This window comes from Falco rusticolus, chromosome 2 (genome assembly GCF_015220075.1).
Source record: "Falco rusticolus isolate bFalRus1 chromosome 2, bFalRus1.pri, whole genome shotgun sequence".
NCBI classification, from domain to species: Eukaryota; Metazoa; Chordata; class Aves; order Falconiformes; family Falconidae; genus Falco; species Falco rusticolus.
The window spans coordinates 465,720-478,937 of NC_051188.1; the positions used below are offsets into that span (position 1 = coordinate 465,720).

Here is a 13,218-nt window from a genome sequence, read left to right on the forward strand (position 1 = left end):
CAGGCTGTGATGAGCTAAACCCCCCTGTGATGAGCTTTGCCTCTCTGGTGGTGCTCAGCAGTGGGTCCCAGCAATTCCAGCTTGTAGGACAACCTCTGTACCTCTGCTCACACAAAAGGGACAGCCGAGTTTTTCTTTGCCAATGCATTTCCAGAACAAGTTGATAGCTCTGTCTGCTTTCACCCCACACCTCTGTTCATGGTGTCTAAGTGCAGGCAGCAGCTCATCTCACCCATCTCTCTGCAGCACAGAGATGGCCAGGGCCAGCTCCATCCGTGGCACACACGGGTCCACGTCCCCATCCCAGCCGGCAGCAGATGGAGCAAATCCAACAACCAGGGGCGAGGAGGAGGAACAAACAGCGAAGGCTGGTAGGGCTGAGAAAGCACCAGAACTCCAAAGAGACAAATTCCAGTTTGCCTTTGACAGCTTTAACGGGGTCTGCCTGTTTGTTAACTCCTCCAGTTCTTATCTGGAAGTGCCTTAGTAATTAGTGCAAAAAAACAATGGGGAGAGATATTGAAAAATAAATACTCTGGGGTTATATAAACAAATGCTCCCAATCACAAATCCCAGGCTAACACCACAGCTTCGTAAGTTAAAGAAATAAATGCAGATAAAGCAAATGGAATAAGAAAATGAATGTAAAGAAAAAGCTCTAGAGGGATGGGACCCTTTGCAGGGAGGAGAGCCAGGAGATGGAAAGAAAGCAAAGACCAGTTTGGAGACTGGGACTATTGTGTAAGCGGTTTGCAAAGCCCTGTATCAGCAAACCACATGGGCAGCTCTGTCATTTTTGGATTGCAACTTCAGGAGAAGGGAAAACGAAAAAAAAATAAATTCCTATTGACAGAGATTGCAAAAGTTTTGGTGAAAATGTACTCCGGCTTTTGAAATTGCAGCCTAAGCCCCACCTCCACACACCCATCCCCACCTCCAGGCTGGGAAGTAAAAGTAGTGAATGGCCTCAGCAGCCGCTGGCAGAGGAAAACTTTTGCTCCCAGCGCAGTGGGACTGGGATCGGGAGAGTCCTGAAATTGTGAGTATGGCAGCAGCTGCCCTCTGCGAGGAGATGCTGAGGATGACTTTGGTACCGAGCTCGCTCGGGGTCTGCCTCCGAGCGGCAGGGCGGGCTGGGGGTCTGCTGGATGCGAAGTTTCTCACGCTGCTTTTCCCTGAGTTGTTTTGCAAGACTCCTTGAACCCTTTTGGCTTAGGAGCTGGATTTTCCCAGCAGCTTAAAAGCTAAAGGGGGAAAAAAAGGAGCGACTACAAATGTTCTGCGTGCCTGTTGCGTGCCAGCTTTCTGCACATGTCTTTTGTCGCTTCCTCGCTGCTTGCGTCTATTTATTTGAGTCTTTTTCCCAGTAAGGCAGCTCCACTTATTTCTCCCTTTGCAGGGAGTTTTCCCATTCCCCAAGGCTGCCACTGTTGGTTTTGTCTTACAGGTTTGCTTCTCCTTTGACAGCAATGCCCATTCTCACCCCGGGTCCTGGCAGGCTCTCGGGGAGGATGTGTGGACCTGGCCTGGGCTGGGACCCTGTGGGTGCCGCTTGGGGACCCTGGCCAAGCCCAGGCTTCTCCGGCAGCACATTCCTTGGGAGAGGAACCGATTCACCCTGACCCAAAGCAGGATCACAGCGTTGGTTACAAAAAGCCGATGTGACCTCCTGGCTCTGAGAAAATCGGTGGAGGGAGCAGGGGAGGGTTAATGCTGGAGGGAAAGCCTTTGTGCAGCTCTGCAGCTGGGGGTGAAGACGCAAACAGCCCATTGATCGAGGTGATGGAATGCAACTCTCTTTGTCATGTGCTTTTGCTGCTCTGGAGAGGTGTGGGTTTAGCCTGGGGGGGAGCCCTGTGTTCAGGGCTGAGCTGCTACCTCTGCTTGCTCCCGCCAGCATCCTGCTGGGTTTTTCTTAGCTGGTCTGGTCTGAGTGAATCAGGCTTCTTGGTTTCTTCTGGCTCTTGCAAATGTTGGAGCAGATGTGTCCCTTAAACTGTCCAGTGCTTAACAACCTGGAGGTGGGGTAGCCTCCTGGGAGCCGGCTGTGGGATCAGCTTGTCCTCCCTGAAAACCCTGTTTTTTAACAGGTTAGAGGTGGGATTAAATGCTGCAAGAAGGCACCGGGCTTTGCACAGCCCAGCTGATCATGCATCGGCCGTGCTTGCTGCTTCTGTCTGATTTTGGCTGTAGTGTTCCTGGTGGGCATGGGGACATCAAGGCTGGCTGTGCTGGGATGGGATGGGGAGGTGTCCCACCCTGGGTGGGGGCTGTTGCACCCCTCTGCTTCCAACCCCTGTGGACCTGGTCAGCTAGGGGTAAGGCTGACCCATCCCTGGCAGCACATCCAGGTTGGAGAGAGAGGGTGCAGAGGTTTGTCTGGGGCGACCTCAGGGCACAGGCTCAGGGCTGCTCAAGGATGCTTTATGTCTGTGTGCAGAGGTGGTAGAACCTGTTACTGCTCCAGTTCCTGAGCAGGTTTTTCTTCGCTTAAGAGGCACGTGATGCTCAAGGCTCCCTGCAAGGTGCGTAGGGGTGCACCCTGGGTCTCTTATATCTCTGGTGGCTTTGGGCAATTCCTGTGTCAGAAGGGCACATCCCTCCCTCCCTCCTGTCTCACCTGGATATGTGTCTAAGGCACCTTGTCACAGCGTGCATGGATTTGCAGCCGTGCCATGGGCTTTCTCCAGCTGGAGCCCCTGCAATGCACTGGGAAATGGGTGGGATCCCTGGAACCATGATGCTCTGAGGTCCTGCTGCTTCATGTCTGACCCGAGCAGGCTCTGAGCTCTTTACTGTTATGCTTAGTGCACCAGTTCCAGAGCAAAAAGGAAAATCCCAGTCAAGGATATTGGAGTAAATTAAAGGTTGCCCAGAGCAGCTGTGGGTGCCCCATCCCTGGCAGGGCTCAAGGCCAGGCTGGATGGGGCTGGGAGCAGCCTGGGCTGGGGGGAGGGGGCCCTGCCCCTGGCAGGGGGTGGGACTGGCTGGTCTTGAAGGTCCCTTCCAGCCCAAACCCCTCTGTGATTCTATGAAAGAGCAACAGCAAATGAGGCAAAAAAGAGAGACACTTAGGGCTGGTTATGAGCAGCACCAAGGGTACCCAGCCATAAAAACAGGCCAGAGCTGAGCTGCTTCAGGAGCTTATCAAAATTCATGTCTATATTTCACCCTGTGAGCTGCATATGACAACCTTACCCAGCATCCGTTTGAGGCAGTGCAGTGCAGCTCGTCTGCAGTTGCTGGTACAGCTCCAGCGGGCAATGGAGCATGCTTTATCCAAGCTCCCATCAGGATCTGATTTCTCAACAGTGGTCCAAGCCATATCGATCCATTCCAGAGGACCTTTTATCAGTTGTGTGCAGAAATTTCATGACTGATTTTTTATTTTTTTTTTCCCCACTCCCTGCACTGGTCTACGGTGTCTTGTGCTCAGGGACAAGATGCCAGAAAGGTGAAAAACATCAGAAAGGAGCATCACCTCCCTGCTGTGGCATCCATGTGGCACCCATCTGCTTTGCCATGCACTAAGAGGCAGCAGCTATTGAAAAGCCGTGTAGCCTGAGTGGGGGTTTGCTCCCCCACCTTGTTTGCACAGACATGTACAAAGCTGTGCTCTGCTTTGGCTAATTCCCTCATAAAGTTTCTGAAAGGCTGTTAGGGGAACCACTGACATCAAGCTTGCTGTGAGAGCCCTCCTGACTCCCAGCCCTCCTTTTTGTTATTTATTATTTGGTTATTTTGCAACGTACTCTAATTTATCTTCATTTTCCCTCCTACTCCTCCAGTTTTCTGGCTTTTGCCAGCCATGCTGCTGGGCGTGGGTGGTGTTCCCAGGCTCTGAAATGCTTCGTCCTGGCTCACCCGAGCACTCCTTACCCAGCCGTTCAGCTTTGCTGGGCTGCTTGGTTTGCAGCAGCAACCCAGGCGTCTTGGGGGACCTTGGTCTGGTCAAAAATAGATCCTCACCCCTCCCCTTTCAATGTGGTTCCTGGCTCTCAGTTTGGTCCCAGTGCTTCCCTGGGGGCGCTGGTCTGCACCATGCAGGACCTTTATCCTGCATGTGCCCTGGCTTAACCTATCCGGTGGATTAAATGCTCCATGTCCGGAGCCATTACCTTGCTAAATGTGGACCAGAGGGATGGCTTGGGAGCCTCACTACACATCTCAGGACCTGTCGTTAGCCCCAGGGTTTGTGGATTTTCAAAAGAAGTGGAGACAGCGTAAGACGCTGCAGAGCAGCAAGTGACATGGGGAATTTCTGGCTTGAAACATGTTTCAAACTCTGCAAGGCTCTGAAATATCCGCTGGGAGAAATTGGTACTGGGTGGATGGCTGGAGAAACCCTGGGACAAGATCGCTCCCAGGGATGTAGGAGAGGGTTCGCTGCTGGCTGGGTACCGGGCTGCAGACAGACAGCTTGGCCGGGGCAAGCTGCAGGTCCGGGGACTTCCAGAAAACAATCTCCATTTTCACTGAGCTTTCTTGATCTGTCTGAGCACGCCAGCCCATAACTGCTCTCGAGGTGAGCAGGAGGTGCTTCTTCCACAGGGTGGAAAAAAAACTGGCAGCAAAAAGAAAAGAAGCAACAGCCCTCCATAATAAAGATGACTTTCTGCAGTCCATTAATATTAAATAATGGAAGAAGGACACTTAGTTGTGACATGAATTAATTTCCCCTGTCGCCCAAAATATCAGTGTTTCTTCCCTTTCTCCTGCCAGATCCAGCCCCCTCAAGGGTTTGTTTGCTCCAGCACTTGCTTCTGGTCCCAGCATAGTCCCATAATGTCACCAACTCCCTTCTACTCACAGCATTTCCTCCTGGGTGTTTATAAACAGCTCCTCTTCAGCTCTCTTTTGCTGGCTAAGGAATTTTTTCACTTCTCCTAAGCTCTACTCTCGGTTCCCCATTCCTCATAGCAGCACTTCTCTGCACCTACCCTTCGATCAATCCCTCTTGTGTGTGGGTGGCCGGCACGGTTTCCAGCTCCCAGTGAAGTAAATCTTACTGGTCTCCTCCTGGAATCTGGCAGCACTTTGGCTGCTAATCAATGGGTTAGCCTGGAGAGAGAAAAGAGCTGCTCTTGAATGTCCCATGGAAACAAATGGGTAGGAAGTAAGTGAAATTGGTGTATAGGTGCTCCTCACGCAATACTCACGTCAGCGCAGGGGATCAGGTCCATGGTCCTGGGCAGACCATGTGTGCAGATGGAAAATCCTGGTTTGGGTGTTTTTGGTTTTTGTAGAAGTTGTAGATTATATATATATATATATGTATATTATATATAGCAAACAACATCTGGATTGCTCCAGGAAGGCTGTGCACAAGGAAGCTCCTGGGGCTTTCACTCAGGCTGTGCGTTCAAGGCACGAGGCTTTTGCAGTGTCTCCTGCTCTTCGTTTTGCAATAGCTTCCCCTACAAAAAGTTAGTTTTTCTCATCAGAGCCTGTCTGCATCTGTCAGTCACTGAAGCCCCTCTGGCCCCTGCCTTTTTCTTGCTTTCATACATTTCCTCCAGCTGCTCCTTGCCAACGGCACTGCAAAGTCCTACAGCTCTTTAAAAATACTCATCTTTCCCTATGTCTTCCCTCCTGTCCAAGCATCAGTAACGTATGGAGGAAAAAAAGTACCAGGAAGGTATTTACAGTATGTAAAACCCCAGATTAGAAAAACTCTGGTTTGTGGTCACCTTCCTTCAGATTTCTATCAGCAGATGTTTCTCCACAGACTCAAGCACTGTGTCTGCAGCCTATGGAAAGGCAGGTCCCCACTGGGGAACAGGTTTTTTCATATTTCATTCATCATTTTAACTCCTGTCCTGGGGTCTTGATCTGCTTGGAGGAGAGACTATGTCCCTGCCAAACACACAGGAGGTGGTGCTAAAATAGGAAATCCCCATCGAGGACACAAGGCATCACTTTTTGGTATACACGCCACATCTGCTCGTCCCCCATACAAGAGTATGCTCAGCATCTGGCACGGTCTAGAGGAGAGGGCTAACTTTCTATTCAATACACTGCCTAAGCTCTTACAGAGGAGTAAAACTTGCACAGCTGTGAGATTCCTGTCTGGCAAAATCTTACACATCCACATGTCCTTCAGCTGAGCTGCATTCACCCGCAGCGCAGCTGCTGGCACAAGCCAACCCATAGTTCACACGGGGAGGAACAAGGGCAGGAGCGTGGTGAGGTTTAACGAGAAGTTGCTTTTGCACAGAGCGGGATGCATCCCATGAGAGCTTGGGAGGCAGCAGGAGCAAGACGGGTGAGTGGAGGGTCTCTGGGGCACTGGACCCCGACAGCCCCATAGCTCTGGGCAGCCTTTGAAAAGGAAACCCTGCAAATGATTCATGTCATTAAGCAATTCCCAGCCTTGCTGCTCATGTAACTCACTGAGACTGGGGACCCCAGCCCCAGCGCCTCCCTCGCCTGCACCCTCTGCGATGCCTTCCCTCTGGGCTCTGAGCTGCTTTTTGCTCTCAGGTGCTTTCCCCTCTGGCAGGCAAGAGGCTTTCCCCTCTGGCACCTCAGCCTGTGCAGCGGGCACCGTCTTCTTCCCAAGGATGCATGATGATGGCGACTGCCACCATGAAGGTCCTCCAGCACATGGGGACAGTCCCATGCTGTGCTCATGGCTCTGCCGGCCTTGCTCTGCAGAGCTGCAGGAAAGCTGTGTGCTGGCTCAAAAATGACCACCCAAAAGCAACCCTTTTTTTCTTTTTTTCAGTGTGGAGACCCTCTCCATTTTATCCTGCCATGTGTTCCCCCCCAAGGGAATGAATGCGACTGCGTCTGATCTCACCTTACCTCAGACCGCTGGGCTTTGCACTGTGTCCCCGGGCTGGATACGTTGCTGCCTTTGCCAGTAGCAAATACACCTTGAGGATGCGACTGGCTTGTCATGTTTCTTCTGGTGGCCACATTGGGTTGGGTTGGGCCATGGAAGTGCTGGTCTCTCCCTGTTGACTGCCAGCATAGGCCAGCAGGTGGTTCAGGGCCAGGTGTCCCCAGTGCACATGTAGGGTCAGGTGAGTTCCGCAGCTGTGTGACAGCATCCACAGCTGCAGCTCCTCCACGTGCCTCACTTCCATGGGAGATGGCGTGAGAGTTCCCATCTCTGGGTGAGCTCCCACCCTTTCACCGCATCTTGCAGTGCTGAGGAAGGTGAGGACACCTCCAAGACAGTCTCCAGCTTCAGCAGGGCATGACGAGGAGGGCAGGGAGCTCTGTGAGACCTCATCACGAAAATGGGGAGGGCTTCATCCTTCCCAAGTCAGAGGGGTCAGGGCTGGCAGGGACCAGAGAGCAGCCGGCCCTGCCCCATGCCAAAGCAGGGCTGCTGCCTCTTCCTCATCACCCATGGTTGTGTTTCATGGGTTTCAACACCCATCTTTCTTCTAATCTTTTAACTTCTTGGTAACAGATTTTCTTTGGCTTAGCTTCTTGTGAGGTTTCTGGGACGTGTTATCCCTGGCACATTTCTCATTGCAAGGAGTCACCAAGCTGGTCTCATTTTCACTTTCTTTTTGCCAGTTGGTGCAAGACAGAAACAGCTTTTGGGAACATCTACACATACTTTTTTATTTCTCAATCTTTTTTCCATGGAGGGAATGATGTGTATACACTGTCTTTTCCTCGTGTTGTATTACGAACATCATTGCACCCACATTTTCCTAACCGGCTTCCCATTTAACACAGGCACGCTCATATAAATACACACACTGACACTATTCCAGTCTTACCAATGTGATTGTAGATTTATTGAGCAGAAGGAAGACAGATTATGGGATATTTGCTGGCATTTTGTCTCCCCTGCTGGGATTTAATTTGCTGTGTTACATTCGCCGTTATTTACCCAAGCTCTGCTGAGCCCAGCCTGTGCTTTTCCTTGTTCAGCTAGCAGGAGCCATGCTGCTATTAATGAAGGCATTGTGATAGATTTATGTCTTCAGGAATGGGACAGGACGCTGGTGCCACTGAGCCTGGTCCCCTGCTATGGCAGCCAGGACCATTGTGCAAGTCCCAGAGAAACTGGGAGGTTTTGGGGTACTTCTGCTGGCCTGCTGTAAAAGAAAGTGTGGCCTGGGGACAAGTGGAGCATCTTAATCTGTGCTGCAAAGGCTTATGCGATTATCTGGCCAAGTTCTGTACATATGGGGGCCCCACATTGTAGCCCCCCACTTTGCGGGTCACTATCTCCTGGGAGCAGAGATGAGACATCAGGCAAGCAAGGCTGTAATTAATGGCAAAGTTTTATCGTAGCCTGCTAGCATCAGTTGGTGTGGGACTGACCTGCTGGCACACCCAAGCTCAGCTCCCTGTGCCCACAACACCCGGGGCTTGTTGTGCCAGGCTCTGCCTTTCCGAGGGATGCTGTGACTCAGGACAAAACTGTGGAGAAAACAGGGCTCTGAGCAGAAATCCGTCACCTGCAGCTGAAGGAATAGTATCAGCTGATGGATCTGCAGCATCAGGCACCTTTGCTCGCTGAACAGCCATCCATCCATCCATCCATCCATCCATCCATCCATCCATCCATCCATCCATCCATCCATCCATCCATCCATCCATCCATCCATCCATCACCTTCCCTGAAGTATATAAGTAAAACCCATGGGTGCTTGGTGGCTGCTGCTTGGGGTCCTGCTGCATGAGCTGCTTCACTGAGCCCCCGCACTGAAAACATCCATCTCCCAGAGGTCACCCTAGGTGAAACCTGGCCACCTGTGCACCTCACTGGAGTCCCAAACACCACTGTTGAGCATGGAAAGTCCCTCTGAGTTTTATAGGAGAAGCAATTTTGCTTGAGATTTTACTCGCAGGCTTTTTAAGGAAGCAATTTTCTGCTTCATCAGGGTGCAGCACTGGCTTTAAAGGTCTTTGTGCCAGGGTCAGCGACACCGGTTGTGGTCATGGATCCTGCCACCTCTGCCTGTCACCTTGCATCCCACCTGACGCCAGCCTCTCAGTGTCTGTGTCTCCCTAGAAAATGAATTTCACACTCCTGTGATTTGGGGTAGGAAAGGTGAAATGCGCCATTGAGCACTCCAGCAGAGCAGTGCCTGAATTGTAAATACCTCTGCAGGCCAAGATAGCACCTCTCCCCTCTGATGAAGTGTGCAGATGAATACAGCTGTGTCGGAGCTGATGGGTGCAGCTGTACACAGGAGAGCAGTGCAGAAACGGCGGGGCTGGCCGCAGCAGCTGCTTGGTCGTGGGGCTTCACTCCTCATGGTCGAGGAGCGGAAATGAGGATGAGCAGTGAAGTGTTTGGATGAAGATGCTCAGAGGGGGTTCTCATAGCAGAACTGCAGCAGCCTGCTGCCCTGGGAGCTAGGGAGATGCGAAGGTGTGATGGGGAGCAGATGCTGGCTGCGTTTGTCTTTGCTTGCCATCCATGGTGAAGACCATCGTGAGCAGGAGACCCTTGCTGTGAAGGTACCTCCTTCGGGAGGTGTTCAGGGAGAAATGTGCCTTTGCCCTTACTCCTTGCCCCACTGTTATGTTTCTTAGACATCCCTTCCCATCCATGTATGGGCCAAGCTCATCCTCTTTGGCCAGTAACTCACCAGGCAGGCTTCCAGTGGCCATGTTCTCCTGAGCTGTGTCTCACCAGGAGCAGAAGACTGAAGTCAGAATCACAGTGTGGTTGGGGTTGGAAGGGACCTCTGGAGACCATCTAGTCCAACCCTCTGGTAAAGCAGGTTCTCCTAGAGCAGAGTCAAGCAGTGACACCTCCTCTAGCTTTGCAGAAATGTCCCGTTGCCAGCACCAGGAGACCAACATGCAGAAACCGTGTCTCTGGGGCTGGTTGAAGGGGGCTCGGGAGGGAAGGGGGTGCTGCCAGGCTACCCTCTGGTCTGAAGGCAGCTCGGATCCCTCACTCCTGCAGGCAGGGATTTGCCCGTGGCCACAGCCTAGTTCTCCAGCCACCCCAGCCCTCTAGACAGCCAGGAAATGCAGCCTCTGATTCTCATTAAGCACGTTGTATAATCATGGTATATTGTGTAAACACAGCCTAATTGCTCTCGAGTAGCTAATAAAGATAAGTGGGATGGCCACTCTGGGCTTGTGCTTGTAAAGGGTGCTGGCCTCCTGCATTCACAGCTTCTGCAAGAGCCTGGTCTCCAGTTAGGTCCTTCCTTGCAGTGCTGTAGAAGCAGCACCACTGCTTGCCAAAAGGCCTTGCAAAATGCTTCAGCCTTGCAAAAACACAGCCCCCGCTGCCACAGCCCACAGCCTTTCCCTCTCCCAGTTTATCCACTGCTCCACAAACACTTTATAGAGGCAGGTGGTATCTATTCCCTGGCTTGTTCTTGGGGAAACTGAGGCACAGAGATGGGAAGCAGCTTGCCCTGGGAGTGGGGTGCTGTTGGTCCTGGTCTTGCAGGGCTGGGCTGGAAGCAGGTTTGGGTCAGGTTTTCCAGAATCAAGGGGTGGCACTCTGGGACTGATTATTCCTTACCTTTCCCCTTTGTGCTGGTGTGGCCCCTGCACGCTCCACGGGTACCATGGCCAATGCGCTGGGATGCCTGGAGCAAGGCAGGGATAGGAATTCCCACAGCGCATCCTCTTCCTGGGGTGCCGGAGGGGGCTTGGGCCATCAGGCTGCAGACCTGGGCCAGGCAAGTTCCCCCCTTGCCCCAGTCCCACTCGGTTTTGCTCTTTTTGCTCTCCGCTGCCCTTACCCCATCATGGGTGTATGTTCTAGTATTTGCTGTCTCATCCCTCCTTTCTGCCTCCTTCCCCTGCTGTACCCAGCCTGCAGCACCAGTTCTGCCTCCTTCCTGCAGAGGAGCAGATTTAGTGAGACCTCTTGACGTTACTTAGGAGAAATAGCACTAATTGAAAATAGTCTTTCTTTCCATCCGGAGATGTCCATCTGCTAGGAGAAAAAAGCAGCTCTTGCCAAGCAAATGCCATCCCCAGAGGGTGCTGCCACAGCTGGGCTCGATCCAGACGAAGGCAATAAGCACCAGTCCGACCTCAGCATGCTGCTACCTTCATGCAAATTATTATTTTTTTTAATCAACTAAGTCTTATCTGCTTTAATATTTGGTCTGCTCGTTCTCCTTTGTGCTGGATCAAAATACTTTTCTGTTTTATTTTATTCTTAAAGAAGCGTGGATGGATGGATGGATGGTATCTAAGTGCAATAGGTTATCTTCATTTTCAGCTGCTGGCAACCTTTGCATCATCTCAGATCCCCGCTGAGTGTTTCCCCTCACAGTCTCTCGGGGCTCTCCCACCTCCCTCTCTCACAGGCAGTGCACACGCCCAGGCAATACTGAAAAGGAATCAGGAAACCTCGCTGGTGGTGAGACGGAGGTGTGCGTGGTGGGATGGAGTCAGATGTGGCTGTGCATCCTTGGCCACCAGCTGCTGACAGATGATTGCAGGTTGTCCTTAACACAAAAGAAATTTGTGGTGAATCTGGGGCACGGTGAAGGGTGAGGGACGTTCATAACCTGCTTAGGCAGGGATTACTGAAAACATTTCTACCAGTGCTTTCTACCATTTTCTTCTGCTGAGAAGACTATGAAAGCTGATTAGGGAAGAAGTTGGACTAATTCCAGGTGTAGCAGCTTCCTGGACACTCTGAAGTGTTAAAGGATGCACACATTTACAAAAGGTCCTGGAAAGGATGGGCAGGGGGACCAAAATATTCCTCCAGACCACAGGATTTGTTGTTTGCAGGTCTAATTGAGTGCACCTTTGGTGCAGAGGGCTAGCAAAGACATTAATACAGATAACCAGGGCAAGAAGGGCATTAAGCCTACAGTGATTACCAACTCCATGAGCATGCCCATCCCTGGAAATCCAGGCCCAGACTCCTTTTAGTTTCCCCCCGTTGCTACCCTGGATCCCTTTTTCTTTTCCCTGCATCACCCCTGAGCTTTCAAGAAGCTCCAGCAACAAACTTGGTAGCTGTAAATAATTCATCACAGCGCTGCTCCCAGAGACAGGCAATATTGGATGCCATGGTCTGGAGAGAGGCAGGTGCTTTTGCTCTTGTGCTGCTTAATCCTCCAGAGGTTCCAGGGAGCTTTTCATGGATGCTTTAATTTACGATCAAATTTACTTTATTGATCCCATCCTGTATTTTGTTGTAGCAATATCTTGTCTCTTGAAATGGGGCTGAGGGCAGCAATTGCTTTTTGCAGAGGATGCTGTGGAGCTTGTAACTCAGTGGAGTGCAGGTCCCCCTCTTGAATTTACTTCTGAGCACTGCACTTAAGGGTTGTATAAATGCCATTGTTAAGGCAGTCTACATTTACTAGAGTTTACATCAACCTGAACATTTTTTTAATTTGTCTGAGGCTGTGGTATGTGCTCCTTTGCCTCTCATCATGGGGGAAATAGAATTACACAAAATAATAATGCAAAACCTTTCACCCCATTTGCTGTAGAGCTTGCAGATGCCACTGAGGTGGAAACATCTATTAGAGTGTACTGAACAAGCTAAAGCCTAATGTGTTTAACGTGCCTCCAAACAATACAGTTTCCTGAGCAGGAAGCCTGGGTACTAAAAACCCAACAAAGACGTCATCCTCCCGTGCATCATTCACTCCACAGACATAGCAGGTGAGAAGGGAGGAGGGAGCGCAGGTCCAAAGGGAAGGAGGTCAGCGGGGCAGGGAGGGGAACGGTGGCTTCCCACTGATGTACATTTCTTTGCACGGTTAAATTTAGGTGGTGGTTGGGAGCCAGAAAGCTAGAGTGGAAGGATTCTTCCAGTGGAGATGCAAAACCACCATGGGTGAAAATGAGAGGTGGGAAAGGAGGGCTTTAATCCATCACAGACCCAACGTATGGAGGGATGGAGAAGGGCTTGCTGAGCCCTGCTCCTGCAGGCAGGAGCTTCTGCCTCTGAGGCTGTAGGGAGGTCCCCAGCCCCCACCTTCAGTTAGGCAGAGCGATGGTTGGCTGTAGTCAGCTCTTGGGAAGGCAATTTGGCCAGCCAGCATCTCCAAAGCCGCTTGATCTCATGAGCACACTTCTGCACACCATGCCCTGGTGAAGCCACCAGCCCTGTGTGATGGGGAGCTGAAACCACTTACACCCCATGCAGACATGCAGCAGCAAATGTGACCTCAGCCACAGCTGGTGAGCTTGACCTCGCCTTGGGGAGGTGGCGGAATCGCCATCCCTGGAGGTGTTTAAAAAACACATAGATGTGGTGCTTAGGGACATGGTTTAGTGGTGGGCTTGGCAGCG

The 13,218-nt window shown here is 51.5% G+C and overlaps 1 protein-coding gene across 3 annotated transcripts in view; it reads left to right on the forward strand.

The window, feature by feature from the left end:
• Positions 1 to 935: 935 nt before the first annotated feature.
• SLCO2B1 (solute carrier organic anion transporter family member 2B1) overlaps positions 936 to 13,218 on the forward strand; it is a 62,397-nt gene continuing 50,114 nt past the window's right edge. For 2 of the 3 annotated variants that reach the window (XM_037377106.1, XM_037377109.1), the window contains exon 1: positions 936 to 1,039. In XM_037377106.1, the coding sequence (XP_037233003.1) occupies positions 962 to 1,039 (78 nt within the window). In that variant the 5' untranslated portion in view covers positions 936 to 961. The remainder of the gene's footprint in view (positions 1,040 to 13,218) is intronic. The other variant, XM_037377108.1, reaches the window with a different exon arrangement.